The sequence below is a fragment of the Siphateles boraxobius genome, unplaced genomic scaffold, assembly GCF_051911475.1.
Source record: "Siphateles boraxobius isolate OS27281-9 unplaced genomic scaffold, OSU_SipBor_1 13, whole genome shotgun sequence".
Classification (NCBI taxonomy): domain Eukaryota; kingdom Metazoa; phylum Chordata; class Actinopteri; order Cypriniformes; family Leuciscidae; genus Siphateles; species Siphateles boraxobius.
The window spans coordinates 2,621,384-2,639,937 of NW_027508733.1; the positions used below are offsets into that span (position 1 = coordinate 2,621,384).

The 18,554-nt window shown below is 37.1% G+C and overlaps 1 protein-coding gene across 1 annotated transcript in view; it reads right to left on the reverse strand.

The window, feature by feature from the left end:
• Positions 1 to 85: 85 nt before the first annotated feature.
• Positions 86 to 18,554, reverse strand: part of fbn3 (fibrillin 3) — an 80,861-nt gene continuing 62,392 nt past the window's right edge. Inside the window, exons 47-65 of the mRNA XM_077226003.1 lie at positions 16,391 to 16,519; positions 15,275 to 15,394; positions 14,538 to 14,663; positions 12,908 to 13,060; positions 10,743 to 10,805; positions 10,535 to 10,660; positions 9,878 to 9,997; positions 9,115 to 9,237; positions 8,912 to 9,043; positions 7,441 to 7,566; positions 7,052 to 7,258; positions 6,016 to 6,141; positions 5,801 to 5,923; positions 5,041 to 5,157; positions 4,806 to 4,934; positions 4,496 to 4,615; positions 4,175 to 4,406; positions 2,697 to 2,856; positions 86 to 2,562 (exon numbers count right to left, since the gene is read on the reverse strand). Coding sequence (XP_077082118.1) covers positions 2,188 to 2,562; positions 2,697 to 2,856; positions 4,175 to 4,406; positions 4,496 to 4,615; positions 4,806 to 4,934; positions 5,041 to 5,157; positions 5,801 to 5,923; positions 6,016 to 6,141; positions 7,052 to 7,258; positions 7,441 to 7,566; positions 8,912 to 9,043; positions 9,115 to 9,237; positions 9,878 to 9,997; positions 10,535 to 10,660; positions 10,743 to 10,805; positions 12,908 to 13,060; positions 14,538 to 14,663; positions 15,275 to 15,394; positions 16,391 to 16,519 — 2,807 coding nt within the window. The 3' untranslated portion in view covers positions 86 to 2,187. The remainder of the gene's footprint in view (positions 2,563 to 2,696; positions 2,857 to 4,174; positions 4,407 to 4,495; positions 4,616 to 4,805; positions 4,935 to 5,040; positions 5,158 to 5,800; positions 5,924 to 6,015; positions 6,142 to 7,051; positions 7,259 to 7,440; positions 7,567 to 8,911; positions 9,044 to 9,114; positions 9,238 to 9,877; positions 9,998 to 10,534; positions 10,661 to 10,742; positions 10,806 to 12,907; positions 13,061 to 14,537; positions 14,664 to 15,274; positions 15,395 to 16,390; positions 16,520 to 18,554) is intronic.

The following is an 18,554-nucleotide window of genomic DNA, read 5'->3' on the forward strand; positions in this document are numbered from 1 at the left end:
TCAATAAGCCATTTCTACTACTCGCTGAATGTCTTCAACTTGGCTAAAAATGGATTTATGCACACAGAGAACAGAATGACAAAGGTTTAAAAATATAACCCATGTTTTATTGCCATTTGTTGTTTCATACACATTGTGCGGATCACTCGGATCTGACAGATGGATGCATCCAATTGAAAACGGTATAAAAACAATGCATTTGGAATTACTCATTAGCAGTGTTGTAGGTGCTCAGGTTTCTCCGTCATGGATCTTTATGGCTCAAAAAATTCATACAGACGCCCTTATCAATGCAACTTAGAGATTTATCGGAAATGACATTATCCTGAGCGACCTGGTCCACTTTCTTTGGTCTGAAGTTCGTAACTCAACACCAGCTTGATGACTATTTCAAGTTTGCTGTTGATTTTTGACATACAGTACAGTCACGCACATTCGCTCTTTTACATGTAGTGGCATCAATAAAAACAGAAAAGATATGTAAAGTATACAAAGTTCCCATGTTAGACAAATGGTTATGCATAAATATAGCTCAGGCTGTCGTACAGTGCAGTTACTTTGATGTTCAAGAAACTCATCATTCAAGCACCAGAACTTGTATATGCCCAAATTACTTGTTTAAATCAAATGTCCTGAAGATTAATTCAGGGCACAGCCTTTGAAAACAGTCCAATGTTGATGGTCGTCCAAATAAACAACAGTATTATTCAAATGATGTGTTTAAATGATCAATGGACAGGCTCATGTAAACAGTGACGTCTGTCACGTAGTGCTCAGTGACCGTTAATTAAGGACGCTGTGATCATTAATTGTCCGTCTTCAGAGGAAAAACAAAGTCAACAGCTCTTAAAGGCTATTTATCTAATGTTTAGAAGTAAATATTTGGTTTGGCAGTCTTGATGCTCAAGAATACACAAAAAGAAATACAAACGAAATCTACATTTCACTTTAAAATATACAATTAAAATTTTCAACAAGCTTTGAATAGTATTGATTTTTTTTCAGCATTGAGACAGTACAAAAGACAATCACACAAAATAAAACGCAAGACCTTTGAAAAAAATGTCACGTTTGAAATCCACAAATCAAGCATGTTCGTAGTACAACGTAAGTTGGAATCATAGCACCTTGTGATTTACTGAGAAACTAAGAAACGAGGGTCATTTTTTTTGTTCCCACACTGAAGTTGAATAGTTGTGTTTGCATGTCCACATCTGGAGTGTTTTGGAGGACAGCTTGCCAAACAATCCTTATGTACCATTGAGACAGCACGTCTCCAGCTGCAATCAAAAATGGCATCTGGTTGGTTTACCCAGCAGGCTTTCAATTTTCCACTCATATATGCTCTGTTTGTGTCTTTGTCAAATACAAAGATGAGCACTCTGAGCTCACAAGTATGGAGAAGAAAATGGTTCGATTTTATGTGCGAATGTTTGTTCTACATCACATGCATATTCGAAAACCCTTTGGATGTTGCCATTTTTTGAATGAAATTTCCCTGATTTAAAAACGCAGAGGAGCCCCAGTGCAAATTGAGCGTTTAGCACCACTCCTATTCTAACTGCTGTACGTATATGTGTGTAAAATGAGGTAACGCGATGTGGCAGCTAATGCAAACACTCCAGAAAATCCGAGAAACCTAAAAGTACGCATTTAGTATGTTTCGAGAACCATAAGCCGTTTGAACGCTCAACTCTCATTTAAACCTAAAATAAAAGTAGTTGGTGCAGTCCTTTGTGTGACCTCTTTTTTTCATCGTTAACAGTACAATACTGGACTCTAAATACTGAATGGAATAAACTTTGACCCCATTTTGCATTGAGATAATGAGGTGAATGAAAAGTCATATTTTTCTTCATCTATAATGCATTGATTTATGTGCACTAAAGACTGAAATGTCATTTCATGATAAATTTGAGTTTTGTGACAGCCGTACTAAAATTAAATCGTCCTTACGACAAAAATTTCTGATTGTCTCTCTTGTAAAAGTGGGTGCTAATACTAGTGCTAACGCACTCCTGCTAATTTAAGATGGTATGTGTACATTTTCCACCAAACTTGGTAGAATCAGTGGGGGTTGACGTGAAAGGATGACAAATAAAAACAAATCCAAAACATGACGGTAAATGGACACAGTTTCTCAGAGCTTACGCTCTGCAGTGAAGGGCACGGGGTCAAGGGTCAGTCTCAGTGCAGGTGGATGTGCAGCTTGATGCGCAGTGCATCACCAATCTCGCCCAGCAAGTAGTTGCTGTCATGCTGGTCCTCAAGGTCCTGAAGTTTGCGGGGACCAAACAGGCGCAAGCTGGCGATCTCCAGGCGGTACAAACCTGGAGTGGGTGGTTTCCGGCCCAGCCGCAGAACGCTCTTCCCGTCGCGGCGCTCCAGGATACGGAAGTGTTCGCCCTGGTTCCCGTGCATTATAACGTAGCGCACATGGTGCTCAAGCGGCTCCAGGGCTGGAAGCAACTCAAGAAGGGGTTCCTTGTTTTGTAGCTGCGCCAGACTCAGGTTCATGGGGATGGAGGTCTGAACATCCATACTGGCCATGCTCACAGTCTCCTGAGGGCAGAAAAGAACAGTTTGAAACTCTTTATAAACTTTTATTCCCTTAATTTAGGGTTAGAGAGAAGGTCAGCGATAGCAGAGTGTATGTGGCCATAGTGATAGCAACACAACCACGGCCTCAAACGTACCTTGAGCTCATTATTACCAGCATTGCGCCTATGACGGCCTTTCTTTCCTAGGTCACCATTGATCTTGCATTCATAGCAGGCCTCCGGTGACAGTGATTCTTCGTCATCTGCTCCCTCCGAGCCGAACTGACCCTGGAAGCCCACTCCTGAGATGCAGTGGCTAGAAAAGAAAAAGGTGATACATTACACTTGCTTTAATCAGTTTAAGCCAGTGATTTCCAATCCTGGTCCTAGAGGTCCAGAGTTAAGCTCCAACTTGTCCCAACATACTTGGGGGAATTTTGTAGTTATCCCGAAGACCTTTATTAGCTTGGCTCAGGTTTTTAATTGGGGCTAAACTCTTCAAGACAGTTGCTCTCCATGAGCAGGATTCGACATTCCTGGTATATTCCTTGCCCCAAATAGCGCACGTAATATGCTGTCTTTGCCTGCATAGCTCTATGGAGACCACAAGATCATAGATTATCCTGTTTTATGGTCCATAAGGGTGCTTGCACCCATGTTAAGACCATGCTGGTGCAGATTCCACAATATACTACTGCTGGACAATCTGTTTGTCACCAGACTTGGACAATGGCTAAAGACTTAGACAAGGGTTAAGGGTGGAATTTATTACAGGACATCACACTTTCAGGCAAGCAAATGGATCTATACTGCATTCTAAAAGTATGTAGACATCCCCTTTGAATTAAAAGGTCTGGTCTTGCCTACTCAAACACTTTTGGAATGATTTGGGATGTCATTGGAAACCAATCTCTAACAAAAATTAATACCAGACATCACTGATGCTGAGAAAATTGGAAGCTGCCAATGTTTCTGAGTGCTCAAGAAAGTTAAGGTGTCGACATGCTTGGCTATATAGTGTATGTTAAACCTATTTGAGTGTCCAATCCTGCTCCTGAAAGACCACCTTCCTACAGATTTAGCTCCTGATCTAGCAAATAAAGGTCTTTAGGGTTACTAGAAACGTCCAGGCATGTCCGAGGCAACCTGGAGAAGGTTATACTGAAACTTTGCATAAAAGCAGCCCTCCGGGGGCAGGATTGGACACTTCTGGCATAAAGTAAACTTGCAATATTCAAAAAGAGCCTTCCTATAGACTTTAGCTCCTGAACTAACTAATGATGTTTTTTCGGGTTACTAGAAATGTCCAGACATGTGTGCTGTAGAAGGCTGGAATGAAACTCTGCATAAAAGCGGGAGCAGGATTGGACACTACTGGTACTAAGGTGAACTCTGGTAATCCAGAGTTAACTTGCGATTTTTAAATAAGAACCTTCCTACAGACTTTAGCTCCTGAAGGTAGGGTTGCTAGAAACGTCCAGACGTGTGCTGGTGAAGATTGGACTGAAACTCTGCATAAAAGCGTCCCTTCGGGGGCAGGATTGGACACTCCTGGCATAATGAACTCTGATAATCCAGAGTTTACCATGCAATGTTCAAATGAGAACAGTCTTTAGACTAACCTAAATACTCACCCTTGTCCTGCTCGGTAGAAGCCTCCAGGACATCCGCACAAGTATCCGCCATCTGTGTTGGAGCAGCCATAGCTGCAAGGGTTATTGCCCTGGGAGCATTCATTAACATCCTGGCAGCCGCCAGCAGAAGACTCAAAGTCAAAACCTGATGGGCACACGCACTTGTAGCTGCCCAGAGTGTTATAGCAAGACGCCGACCCACAGAGTTGGTTCCCGGCACATTCGTTCTCATCTGGGTGGAATGAAGACATAGAAATTAGCAATCCGCAATGAAAAAACTGCTGTGCTTTAATGTTGCGTCATTCATGCAGAAGAACTTACCCACACACTGGTTCCATTGGTAGTGTTGAACGTAACCCTGCGGGCAGCCGCAGCGATAACCTCCCAGCATGTTCTGGCAACCATGTTGGCACCGGTGGTTTCCGCCACATTCATCAACGTCTGTAAGAAACCAAAGAAAAACCCAACAACTGGCATAAACTGATCTCAGGTTGGCATGTGATTCTAATATATCCAGGGTGGTTCTAGGGTCAAGCTCATGAATAAACATTGGGGTCATAGTATGGGCAAGATTAGTGCCTATACCATAAGCGCAAAAATATTTTATCTGACCCCAAAATGGGAAACTAACCATCACAGTTGTGTCCAGTGTCGTCCAGAGAGAAGCCTTTCTGACACTCGCAGTTGAAGCTGCCGGGAGTGTTCTGGCAGGAGGCGCGGGAGCCGCACACGTTTGGCTGATTGCCGCATTCGTTGTTGTCTAAGAGATGAAGCATGGGGGCAATTTTAGCTCCAAATGACCTGCTCAATTATTTAGGCTTTGGGCTAGGCATGTTAGCGGGGCGGTTTGAGTTCATATCACTCACCTATGCAAGCCGTCTGGTGCTGTGTGAAGCCTGTGGGGCATTTACAGGTGAAACCACCGATCGTGTTGACGCATAGGAACTGACAGTTGTGTTGCTTGGTTGAGCACTCGTCCAAATCTAGGACAAAATAAGTAATATAGGCAAACCAAAATTTATTCAGACACATTCAACATTTCTCACATTATCACAATTTACTCACAGTAGTTTAGAAAATGGTATTAAAACATGACAAGAACTCAAATCATTTGGTTTTGTCCATCCTTCTGTTAGACTGTCTCAAAGATGAATTATGCTGAATATCTGTCAGCTCTTAAATTTAACTACGCAATTAGAGAATAACAGTTTAGCTCAAACAATTACCAAGTAATGCTTAATTTTGGTGTAAAAAGGTCGCTTTGGCAATCCAAGTAAAAACATAAGCAAAACATGATCATGTCAAAGTGTCTGAATAAATTTTGATCCCAAATGTGTATAAATGTTACTAGTAGTCACTGTATCAAGAATTTTTGGGTCTAATATGTCACAGTTTACTTTATTTTGCTATCCTCATTTACATAAATTAACTATAGTGTCCTGCACCGGCTAGTAAAAAATATAAAAAATGATATCTGGTGTTTGAATCATTTGTTTTGACTGGATTTCATATTAGCACACGTTTTGCCATTGGGTTTGTCATTGGGATGGATTATTACTAGGACTAGATTTATAAGCCGATGTTGTACCGACAAGTAAGAATGGTACCCATTAATTATAAACTAACCTTTGCAAGTCTTCCCATCAGGCTGTAGGATGTATCCTCTGGGACATGAGCACAGGTAACTGCCTTCAGTGTTCTTGCACAAGAAGTTACACGGTTTGGGCGACTGAGAGCATTCGTCCATATCTAATTGAAAGGCATGAATTATTATAATATTCAGCTGATATTGCATCAAAAAACAGGCTTAATATGGGTTACAGTGAGCGAGGACAACGTACCGACACAGGAAGTGCTAGTAAAGTCATTGGTGTAACCCACGTTGCAATGGCAGCGGAACGAGCCGACACTGTTGATGCACTGGCCGTTCTTACACAGGTCGGGCATCACCTCACACTCATTAATATCTGCAAAACACATCCAATATGGTAAAAAGATCCACATTTACCAAAGGAATGGCTACTAAACATCTTTTGCACTTAAAAAAACATCAATATGAATATTTTAGCATTACTAATGATCAATTAAATGTAGTTGATAAATTAATCAGCAATAAAGTTAAAATAGAAATATTAATAATAAAAATTATACAAATTAAAATACATTTCTAAAATTGTACATTACTGGCACAATATATTCACATCAAAATCTACCAAAGAAATGGCTACACTTAGTATAATTTATCCAAATATATTAGTATTATAGTAAATAAATAAATAATACAACAGTATTATTCTAACCCTAATGCGTGAATGTGAACATTTATAATTAAAAAATATGAAAACATATTTTCAATATTTATCCATTTAACAAATACATTAAAATATTACAAAATAATTAAATTGTTGTCCAAAAATTATTATAATGATAATTGTTATTATATAATGATTTTTAAAATGCATGAATGTGAGCATTCATAATTACTGTAACATTGATCTATTTACTAAATACATGCAGATATTACTAAAAATTTATCAATTTTATTTGAGTGATAATTTATTATTATAAAATAATTAATTTCTTTTACAATTATTAACAGTTTATTAATCTATATCAAGAAAAAAATGTAAACATTCATAATTATAAATATGAAACGTAATACATTTTCTAAATTGATCTATTTAATAAATACATAAATTATTCTTTTTTAAAAATTATATAAATATTAAATTAATTGAGTTTAGCCGTTGCACATCATTGCATTGATCCAAAAGAAGCAGTGATTCGACAGTGAAATTGATCAAATGTTTTAATTTTCCCCATTGCTGTTGTATGAAGTCTCTCAGAAGACATTGTGTTGTGTCTGCGACCTCTGACCTCTGCCGTCAGTGGTGTATCCCGGGCCGAGCGGACACATCCTCTTGTACTGTACGGTGCCTGGCAGAGGACACAGCTCACACAGCGACCCCCATCCTCGACCCCCGTTACAGCAGCACTCAGACTTGGTGACGGTGTTTCGGTTAGTGGACGATTGCTGGCACATCGTCTGCAGGACCTCCGTGAAACAGAAGCCCTTCCTGTTATCTGACAACAAGAGTTCGAGAACACTTAGACGACGGAAAATTGAGCTACAGTCAAACATTATTCAGACACCCTTAACATTTCTCACATTATCACAGTTTATTCGCTATAGTTTAGAAAATGGTAATAAAAAAATCAGTTGATATTTAACGGCAGCTGCGTTCTGATTGGCCGCTTGTTCTTACCGATACACTCGGTGCCCGTGGGGCTCGACTCGAAGCCCTCGTTACACTCGCAGCGGTAACTTCCCACAGTGTTCACACAGCGGCCGTTCTTACAGATCCCAGGCTTACTGCGACACTCGTTCAGGTCTGAGAGAGAGAGAGATGATCTAATGATCTGAGGAGGTCATACTATGATCATACTATGTAAAAAGTGACAAAATTACTTAATTTTATTTATATCAAGCAAGCAGTACATAAAATGGTTTAGGTAACATCAAATAAAATAGTCAAGATTTTACTCGCATAATATTGCTCAAAAATAAGAATTACCATAATTATTATTATTTTATAAATATAATAATATTTATATATATTTTATACATTTATTTTATATTACTTTGATTCATTTTATATTAATTGCATTAAATATGACATTATTATTATTAATATATGTTGTATTTCATATGATCACTATTAAATGTTATTAAAATTGCATATTTAACATTATCCTAGTAAATATAGTTTGACAAAATACAATAGTTACTGCATTTATTTTCTGAAGACTATACGCATTCGCTATATAAAAGCACAAAAATACTTACATTTTTAAATTATATCAAGCACACAATATAGAAAATTGTTTTGGTATCATACATTTTAATAGCATAATATTGCTCAAAATATTACTAATTACCATATTACTAATGATTATTATTATTTTATAAATATATACTACATAAATATTATTACTATTATATTTATTTTAATTACTTTTTATATTATTATTGCATAAAACATTATATTATAATTATATACATAAAAATAACACGAATATTATAGATTTTAATTGCATAATACTGCTCAAAAAGTTACTTTATTATTATTTAAATAAAATATTATTCATATTGTATTTCCTTTTATATTCATATAGACAAATATTTATTATACAAATGAATTACTATTATGTTTTTTGTTTTTTTATTTATATAGATTTTGCATAAAATATTAAACTATTATTATATATGAATTTTGCATCAAATATCAAATTATTATTATTATATAAATATTCTTAAAATGCACATTCAAATTTACCCTAGTAAATATAGTTTGACAAAATACTATATTAACCATAATACTACATTCTCTGTTACTCCATTAAAAACAAACCACATTTTTACATTTTCTGAAGAAAAATGTGAGCGTTTGCTCATACAGAAATTGTCACCAAATTGTTGCAGTTGCTATGCGGTTGTTGCAAAATGGTTGCTAAGGTGTCCTGGGTGGTTGTCAAGTTTCTGCAATATTATGGTCTATAGACATGTATTTTTAAATCCCATTTTAGGGGGAAATCGTAAGTGTGTTGAAGTATCGTACATTTTTCCGATGACGACACAGAAGCCTCATTCTATCTTTAGAGCTTCTCTTTTAGCATGACACACACACACACACACACACACACACACACACACACACACACACACTGGTGTCTCACCCATACAGCCTTCTCCATCAGGGCGACGGGTCATGCCCGGTGGACAGATGCACATGAAGGTACCGATCTGGTTTTTGCAGGCCATGCCTCTGGACGCACAGTCATCGAGGCCTTCAGCGCACTCGTCCTGGTCTGAGGACAGAGAGTATGAATATGAATATGATTATGGATATTTCCGTGCGGTGGACAGGAGTGGATCTCACCTCGGCACATGCGGTTGTCGTCGCGCAGCACGTATCCCGTGGGACACATGCACTCGTACGAGCCGAAGGTGTTGACGCAGCGGAAGGCGCAGAGGAGAGGGTTCACAGCGCACTCGTTAATATCTGACACACACATGAAGAAGAAGAAACAGTGTGAACTACTGACAGAGAGCAAGATCTATCTATCTATCTATCTATCTATCTATCTATGTCTATCTAACTGTGTTTGTGTATCTATCTATATCTATCTAACTATTGTGTATCTATCTATCTGTCTATCTATCTATCTGTTTGTGTATCTATCTATCTATCTATCTAACTATTGTGTATCTATCTATCTATCTGTCTATCTATATCTATCTGTTTGTGTATCTATCTATCTATCTATCTATCTAACTATTGTGTATCTATCTATCTGTCTATCTATCTATCTATCTGTTTGTGTATCTATCTATCTATCTATCTATCTATCTATCTATCTATCTATCTATCTATCTGTTTGTGTATCTATCTATCTATCTATCTATCTATCTGTCTATCTATCTATCTAACTATTGTGTATCTATCTATCTGTCTATCTATCTATCTAACTATTGTGTATCTATCTATCTATCTGTCTATCTATCTATCTATCTGTTTGTGTATCTATCTATCTATCTAGCTATCTATCTATTGTGTATCTATCTATCTGTCTGTCTGACACATAATTGTGTTTTTATTGAGAGTATATATTGTGAAACACTGTAGCTGATATCTAGGGTACCTTCACAGGTCATCATGGGTCCGGGTTCAAATCCCTCCTGACAGGAACACTCAAATCCTCCAGGAACGTTTGAGCACGTCCCGTTTCCACAAGGGTTCCCGATGGAGCACTCGTCCGTATCTGAGAAGAGGACAAATCAACCATCGGCCCACCAACCCTCATCATTGTGCGCTTTACAATCCACATAACTTGGAGGTTGATATTTGAAGTGGACAATCCTCTTGTAAACAATGGGATTTAAACCCACAACCTTCCCGCTTTCATTTAGGACAGTGGTTCTCAAACTTTTTAGAGTGTCGTATCCCCATTTTTTTACCGTTACAAATACCTTTATAAAATAAATAAATGCTTTAGGGATATCTCTGTAGGCTCTGTAGGAATATCTGGACCACAGCCAATCAGAGGCAAGGACCCGCCCCATCTCTGTCTCTGATTGGTTTAGGCCACGATATGATCCAACCATGAGTGTGAATTCCGTCAAAGGATAACAAACGCTAGGAAAAATTTTAGTCGCACCCAAATTAGTCGCACTAGAGCCCTGTTATTTGATAGTTGTGGGCAATCCTCATGTAACTATGGGATTTGAACTTACAACCTTCTCACCCCGAGGAGAGAGAAAATGCTTGTGTTTAGGACGTGTTTTGGAGGGGAGCTCACCCACGCAGTTGATGCCGGTGTAGTCAAGGTTGTATCCGAAGGGACACTCGCAGCGGAACGAGCCATCGGTGTTGATGCACTGGCCGTTTCCGCAGATCCCCGGGTTCTCCACACACTCGTTCATGTCTGTGGAGGCAGAGATGACGTTATATCACCAGTGTTGGTGCAAGGAGAAGTGCTTCGGCAGAAGGGAAGCAGGTTTTCTCACCCTCGCGTCCTCCAGAGCTCGGGACGGCCTCGTGACCGTAGGGACACAGCGTCTGAAACGCAGCTGCGGGGGAGAAAGGGACAAAAACATGTCACACACACACATTCAGAAGATATCCTGATGTGTATTAAAACATGGAAACATGAAATGCTTGATTTCTAAGTACATTTAAATGTATCTTGGATGTGTTCGACATGCTAAAATGTTCAAATCTAAATTCTATTAAATTTTTTTTTTGATGTTTTCTATAAGCATTGCTTGATAATTGTTTGAGCTAAACCGGTATGATCTAATTGTGTAGTTAAATTTGCTGACAGATATTCAACATTATTCATGTGTGAGAGTCTAACAGAAGGACGGACAAAACCAGTGAAATATCAACTGATTTCATAACTCTGAAGTGTATACTCTGATACTCTGAAGTGTATACTCTGATACTCTGAAGTGTATACTCTGATACTCTGAAGTGTATACTCTGATACTCCGAAGTGTATACTCTGATACTCCGAAGTGTATACTCTGATACTCCGAAGTGTATACTCTAAAGTGTATACTCTGATGTGTACTCTGAAATGTACTCTGATACTCCGAAGTGTATACTCTGATATTCTGAAGTGTATACTCTGAAGTGTATACTCTGATACTCTGAAGTGTATACTCTGATACTGTGAAGTGTATACTCTGATACTCTGAAGTGTATACTCTGATACTCTGAAGTGTATACTCTGATACTCCGAAGTGTATACTCTGATACTCCGAAGTGTATACTCTGATACTCCGAAGTGTATACTCTGATACTCTGAAGTGTATACTCTGATACTCTGAAGTGTATACTCTGATACTCCGAAGTGTATACTCTGATACTCCGAAGTGTATACTCTGATACTCCAAAGTGTATACTCTAAAGTGTATACTCTGATGTGTACTCTGAAATGTACTCTGATACTCCGAAGTGTATACTCTGATATTCTGAAGTGTATACTCTGAAGTGTATACTCTGATACTCTGAAGTGTATACTCTGATACTCTGAAGTGTATACTCTGATACTCCGAAGTGTATACTCTAAAGTGTATACTCTGATGTGTACTCTGAAATGTACTCCGATACTCCGAAGTGTATACTCTGATATTCTGAAGTGTATACTCTGAAGTGTATACTCTGATACTCTGAAGTGTATACTCTGATACTCTGAAGTGTATACTCTGATACTCCGAAGTGTATACTCTAAAGTGTATACTCTGATGTGTACTCTGAAATGTACTCCGATACTCCGAAGTGTATACTCTGATATTCTGAAGTGTATACTCTGAAGTGTATACTCTGATACTCTGAAGTGTATACTCTGATACTCCGAAGTGTATACTCTGATACTCCGAAGTGTATACTCTAAAGTGTATACTCTGATGTGTACTCTGAAATGTACTCCGATACTCCGAAGTGTATACTCTGATATTCTGAAGTGTATACTCTGAAGTGTATACTCTGATACTCTGAAGTGTATACTCTGATACTCCGAAGTGTATACTCTGATACTCCGAAGTGTATACTCTAAAGTGTATACTCTGATGTGTACTCTGAAATGTACTCCGATACTCCGAAGTGTATACTCTGATATTCTGAAGTGTATACTCCGAAGTGTATACTCTGATATTCTGAAGTGTATACTCTGAAGTGTATACTCTGATACTCCGAAGTGTATACTCTGATATTCTGAAGTGTATACTCTGAAGTGTATACTCTGATACTCTGAAGTGTATACTCTGATACTCTGAAGTGTATACTCTGATACTCTGAAGTGTATACTCTGATATTCTGAAGTGTATACTCTGATATTCTGAAGTGTATACTCTGAAGTGTATACTCTAAAGTGTATACTCTAAAGTGTACTCTTTAGTGTATACTCTGAAGTGTATACTCTGATATTCTGAACTGTATACTCTGATATTCTGAACTGTATACTCTGATATTCTGAAGTGTATACTCTGAAGTGTATACTCTGAAGTGTATACTCTGAAGTGTATACTCTGATACTCTGAAGTGTATACTCTGATACTCTGAAGTGTATACTCTGATATTCTGAACTGTATACTCTGATACTCTGAAGTGTATACTCTGAAGTGTATACTCTGATACTCTGAAGTGTATACTCTGAAGTGTGACGTACCCTCGGTGTCGCGCGGGCACAGTTCGCAGGGGTCGCCCCATCCCTCTCCGGGCATCAGACTGCAGCAACACTTGGCTTTAGTGGTGTTCAGTGGTTTGGGCACCGAGCATTTACCCGCTTCAAAGCGCGTGAAACAGAAGCTCTCGCGCGTGTCTGTGGGCATCAAAACACACATTCATGTTTATTATAAACCAATAAAACACCATACTTTACAAACAGAAAATAACCGCTACGTATTATATAAAACATTGTTAACACTCTATAGCTGACATGAACTAACAATAAAAAGACATCTAAAGCATTAATACCAACCCTTAGTAATACATTATTAAAACTATTAAAAGTTGTCTGTAATTTTATTTAAAGTAAACTTGTGGTGAAAATCCAGCTTTTAATGTTGTTTATATGTCTATGTGGTGTTTTTAATATGCTTTAAGACAAACCATGTGTGAATCAAACCAGCATTGCTGAGTATTTTCTCCTTAAAACTGCAGTGAACCAAAGACAGTCTCAAAAACACGGTTTGAGATCGCTGGTGTTTCTGACGTCACAAACTACCTTGTAACCAATCAGATCAACGTGTGATCGTCAACGAGTGGAGCTCTGAGCTGAGTGAGTGGAGGCGTGGCTCATTTGCATATTCATAGAACCGCATTTACTAAATGAGGCAAGGGTTTTGAGTTACATTCAAGATATTTAGATTTTTTTACCAAGGAAAAAACGATGAAAGATGAGTTTTAAGGGATATTAATGAATATATAGGGGGACTTTAATGAAACTGAGCTGACATGATCTAACAATCAACAAAGATGAATAAATCCTGCAACAAATCCACTGCACATTATTAGTTAATGCATTAACTAACGTTAACTAATGAGACCATGACTAATAAAACACCATCTTTTATCTAATTAAACAGCAATATATCAATATTTAAACAAATCTATATTCATGAACATTTGCACAACTAATAAAAGCTTATTATTTTATTTAAGCACAATTGTAATTTTATATAATGGCAACACATTATGTGTTGCTTTTTCAAATGCACGTAATAAGTGACTCAAACTATTAATATTAATAAATAAAATAACAGCTTTAAATGTCAACATATCCTATGAAACAGAATACGAATAATATAATATAAATATATAATAAAATATATGTATCAATATTTAAATGCATATGTATGAATGCATACATTTACACAACTAATAAAACATTATTGATATTATATAAAATAACAGCGATTCAATGTAAACATACTATGAAACAAAATATGAATATAATATAAATGTATAATAAAATGTATGTATCGATATTTAAATGAATATGTATGAATACATAAATTTACACAACTAATAAAATATTAATAAAATATCATTAATACTATTAAATGAAATAACAGCTATAAATGTCAACATATTCTATGAAAAATAAAATATGAATAATACATTTTGTAACTGTAAATATGTTAAACTTGCTGCCCAAAAAAAAAACCCCAGATCAAAGACAGATTTCTGCAATAAAATGTCTCACAGATCTATTTAATAAGATGACAGGAGTCAGATTTCAGAGAGCTATGACGGCCCTGTTCTCCGGGAACGTGTGTATGGGAGCGGGATCTTACCGAAGCAGCGGCGCCCGTTGTCGGACAGGACGAATCCGGGCTGACAGACGCACTGGAAGCTTCCCGGCGTGTTCTTACACGAGCCGAACTGACAGATGTTGGGCTCCACGTTACACTCGTTGATGTCTGAGGAACAACACACAGATGAGCATGTGTACATGAGGCTCGGGTAAACATTAGGGGTGTCACAATATATCGTGTCACAATATATCGCAATACAAAAATGCAACAATATGTATTGTGTATAGTTCACCCAAAATGAAAATGATTGTGCATTAGAGTTTTAGTGTCAGTACTCCATTAAACTACTAAATATAATGTAGAATAATATGATGTATAATAATGCAATGGGGGAATATTTGTGGGTCCTGATAATGCAAAATGTCTGATGTTACCAGTAAAAAGTGCTACATTATTTTAAATATATCTAGTCAGTGACAGAGCACAAGCATATTCCTCTAAAATAATTCAGTATTTCCAGTTCCAGAATCATGAATATTGTTTATTCTGGTGTCTGTGCTTTGGGTTTCCAGCACCAAGTCCAAGTCTATTCATTCACACACACAATGTATCAAATTTAGGATTTTAATCAACAGTACATTTTTTGTTAACCTTTTATCATGTGTCTTGGAGTATCGCAATAATATCGTATCGTGAGTTCAGTATCGTGATATGTATCGAATCGTGACATGAGCGTATCGTTACACCTGTAGTATATATAAATCTATCACTCTTACCCACACACTTGTCGTTCTGCACCTCGTATCCCGGAGGACAGATGCAGCGGAAGGATCCGTCCAGGTTCTGGCATGTTCCCGGCTGGCAGGCGCCCGGCAGCGTCACACACTCGTTGATATCTGACCCGTCACACACACATACACCGGATTAAACACGGATCCATGTGGATAATAATCAGACACTTTACTTTATATTTACAGTCGTCAATATTTGAAGTGGATCAAAGCCTTTCATCAAAGTTATACATGAATTTTGAACAATACCCGTTCTTCTCTTAAAACTACTTTGGACTTTTTTGATCCACTTCAAATGTTGACTACTGTGTATAGAATATATATTTTATAGTATATATATATATATATATATATATATATATATATATATATATATATATATATAAAAGTGTAAAGCTTCTGATTATTGTGTAACATTTAATACATTTACATTAGGTTAAACTTATCTAGCACTTTTTTATACATAAAATAATAGATACAAATGGCGACATATTTACTATTAACAAAGATATGAATAAACGAAATTTATATGCATATTATACGTTTATGTAAAACATCCATTTATGCTAAATACAACTAATAAAACATTTGCAAAATACCAATATTTAAAGAATGTAAATTATTTAATTATAAATTATTATTTAATGTAAAATATAAATATTTAATAAATATTAATTATATATATATATATATAATTATTTTTTACACTGGCAACACACATGCATGCATATGCATTAATACACACACATGCATGCATATATATATATATATATATATATATATATATATGCATATGCATGCATGTGTGTGTATTAATCATAAATGTGTAAAACATAAATGAATGCTAAATACAACAAAAAATATTGCAGTGTGGGGACTCTTATTTTAAAATAAAGGCTCTTATTTTGTCACACTATAACTCTACTTGTTAGAATAAACCTCAGTGTTTCCCCCCGGAGATCTGCTAGCTCTTCTCTGATGGACTGTATGGATCTTTAGGTGTAATTAACTCTGTTACGGTCAGTCTACAGGATGAACTGAAAGGTTTGTTGGTCAATAGGAAGGTTTTAGGGATCTATAGAGAGGTTTATTTGCTCTTACCGACGCAGTTCTTGCCGTCCGGGGTCAGGTTATACCCGTCCAGACACAAACACCTGAAGGAGCCCATGCTGTTGATGCACTGGCCGTTTCTGCACACCTGACTGGAGTGAACACTGCACTCGTCGATATCTGTCAATCACACAAACCTGTCATACCTCCGCTTTCATGATACACACACAGTTTGACGCTAAATCCACAGTTGCTATTAGAATCAAAGATGAATGAGGATCAATATTGTGCAACTTCATGTTCATTAACATCCAAAATAATATCCAACATGAAATCATCTTCGCCATTTACATTGCACATTTTTTGGCTCATACACAGCATTTAGCATAATATATCATATTTCAAAATCCAATATTTTGGATTTTGTTTCTTAATTGATTGCTTATACTAATTAGACGTGCTTAATGCCAAAATATATTCTCTCTATTCCCTCATTTTAAGGGGCATTTTCCGCTTTAAAGCAAGATAATTTATTATTATTTAATAAAATAAATGCAAAAATATATTTTCATTTTTGCAATTTGTAAATTTTTTAGTAAATATTTTGTAAAAAATAAAAATAAATAAAATAGATATGCAAAAATATAGAATCCAAATTGGCCGGTGAGTGAAAAAAGTTAATTTCAAACCCTGGTGGCAACATGTTATGCAGGGACGTGCACAGGGGGGTTGCTCAGGTTGCCCGGGCAACTGCCCATAGGCCCTTCTCGACTCAGGTTGCCCTTCCGAGAAAAAAATTATAAAATCGTACAATGGCTGCAGAATTTCACATAGGCCTAGATACATTTTTTATTTATTTTTTTTAAATCGCAAAGCCTCATTCACTTCCATTCGTGCACCGAAAGTGAAAGTCAGTAAGGGAAGGGCAAACTGTTTACGTGGCTGCAGCGCTGCACGCGACCGGTGCGTAAGACCCCACAAATTACTTAAGGCCCCGCCTCCATCTCGTGTCATAGCGTGTCAATTAATGTGTACAACATCCATGACAAAATGAAGCGAAACTATCCTTCTGGTCACGAAAAGAGGAAGAAGAAAAAACCCATGAGAGTGAATTGCGGGAACAACAATCAGGTAAACTTGTGTTCTCTCCTCTCTAAGTTTGATGTCAGCAAAGTTTGATGTTTTTCGGTCTTGCTAACCTAGCTGGGCAGGCAGTGCATCTCTTGCATCACTTTGTGCCTGACAAAAGTGAGAGTAAAATAAAAAAATTTATTACGTTTGTTTTTGATAAACGACAAAGTGCAACGGTGTTTGTTTACTGCAGCTCGGAAAACATAACCGCGTCGCGTGTGTTATCATGCGTTCATATGCGCGTGCACGAAATGAAACTCGCATTTTTCAAGCAGAAATATGTGGAGACCAGACATACTGTACAATACATGCACGTGAATGATGGCACTCCCAATCAAAGTCACATTTATAAAACAAGAAACTGATTATCTAGTCTCAGTGTAGTTAAAAACTCTAAACAACTGCACTAATTATGCAAGATAGAAAGCAATGTATTGACAATTTGACATTGATTGACTATTGATTTATAGGCTATATTGAATTTAAAATGTTGATTAGCTGGACATACTGGTCAATATGGATGCACATCCCTCAGTAAATAATAACCATAAATCAAGAATTGCTTCAACATGCATAATAATAAATTAATAAAAATCATACTGATGCCGAAAATACCCAGGCTGTAGAGAGAACCAAAGTTAATCCCAAAAGCCAAAGCTCAGGGTTATAATTTATTATTTTCTTCTTATTTATGTTTACGTTAATATTCACTTGTTATGTTAACATTCTATAGAAAATACTCTATTCAATAAATATTGTTTGTTTGAACCTCATTCTGTTCTATATTGTTGTACTTATTCTTTGACTGTTTTGTTTAAAGGAGGGAGGATTGTATTGGGAGCACTGAAGTGTCAGGTGTGATTGTGTGGCAATGGCAAATGGTTTACATAGCTCACGGCGTCACAGGTCAGGTAGAGGGCCCCTTTTGCTTAGGGCCCCAGGGGGAGTTCAGGATCGGCCCTGGGTTTAGCAGTCGATTCTGTTCCCAACCGGAATTCCTGTTCCCTTTACGCAATCATACCTCAAATCATGCGTAGTTGCCCGTAGCCTACCATCAGAACTGAATACGAGCAAGAAGCACAAC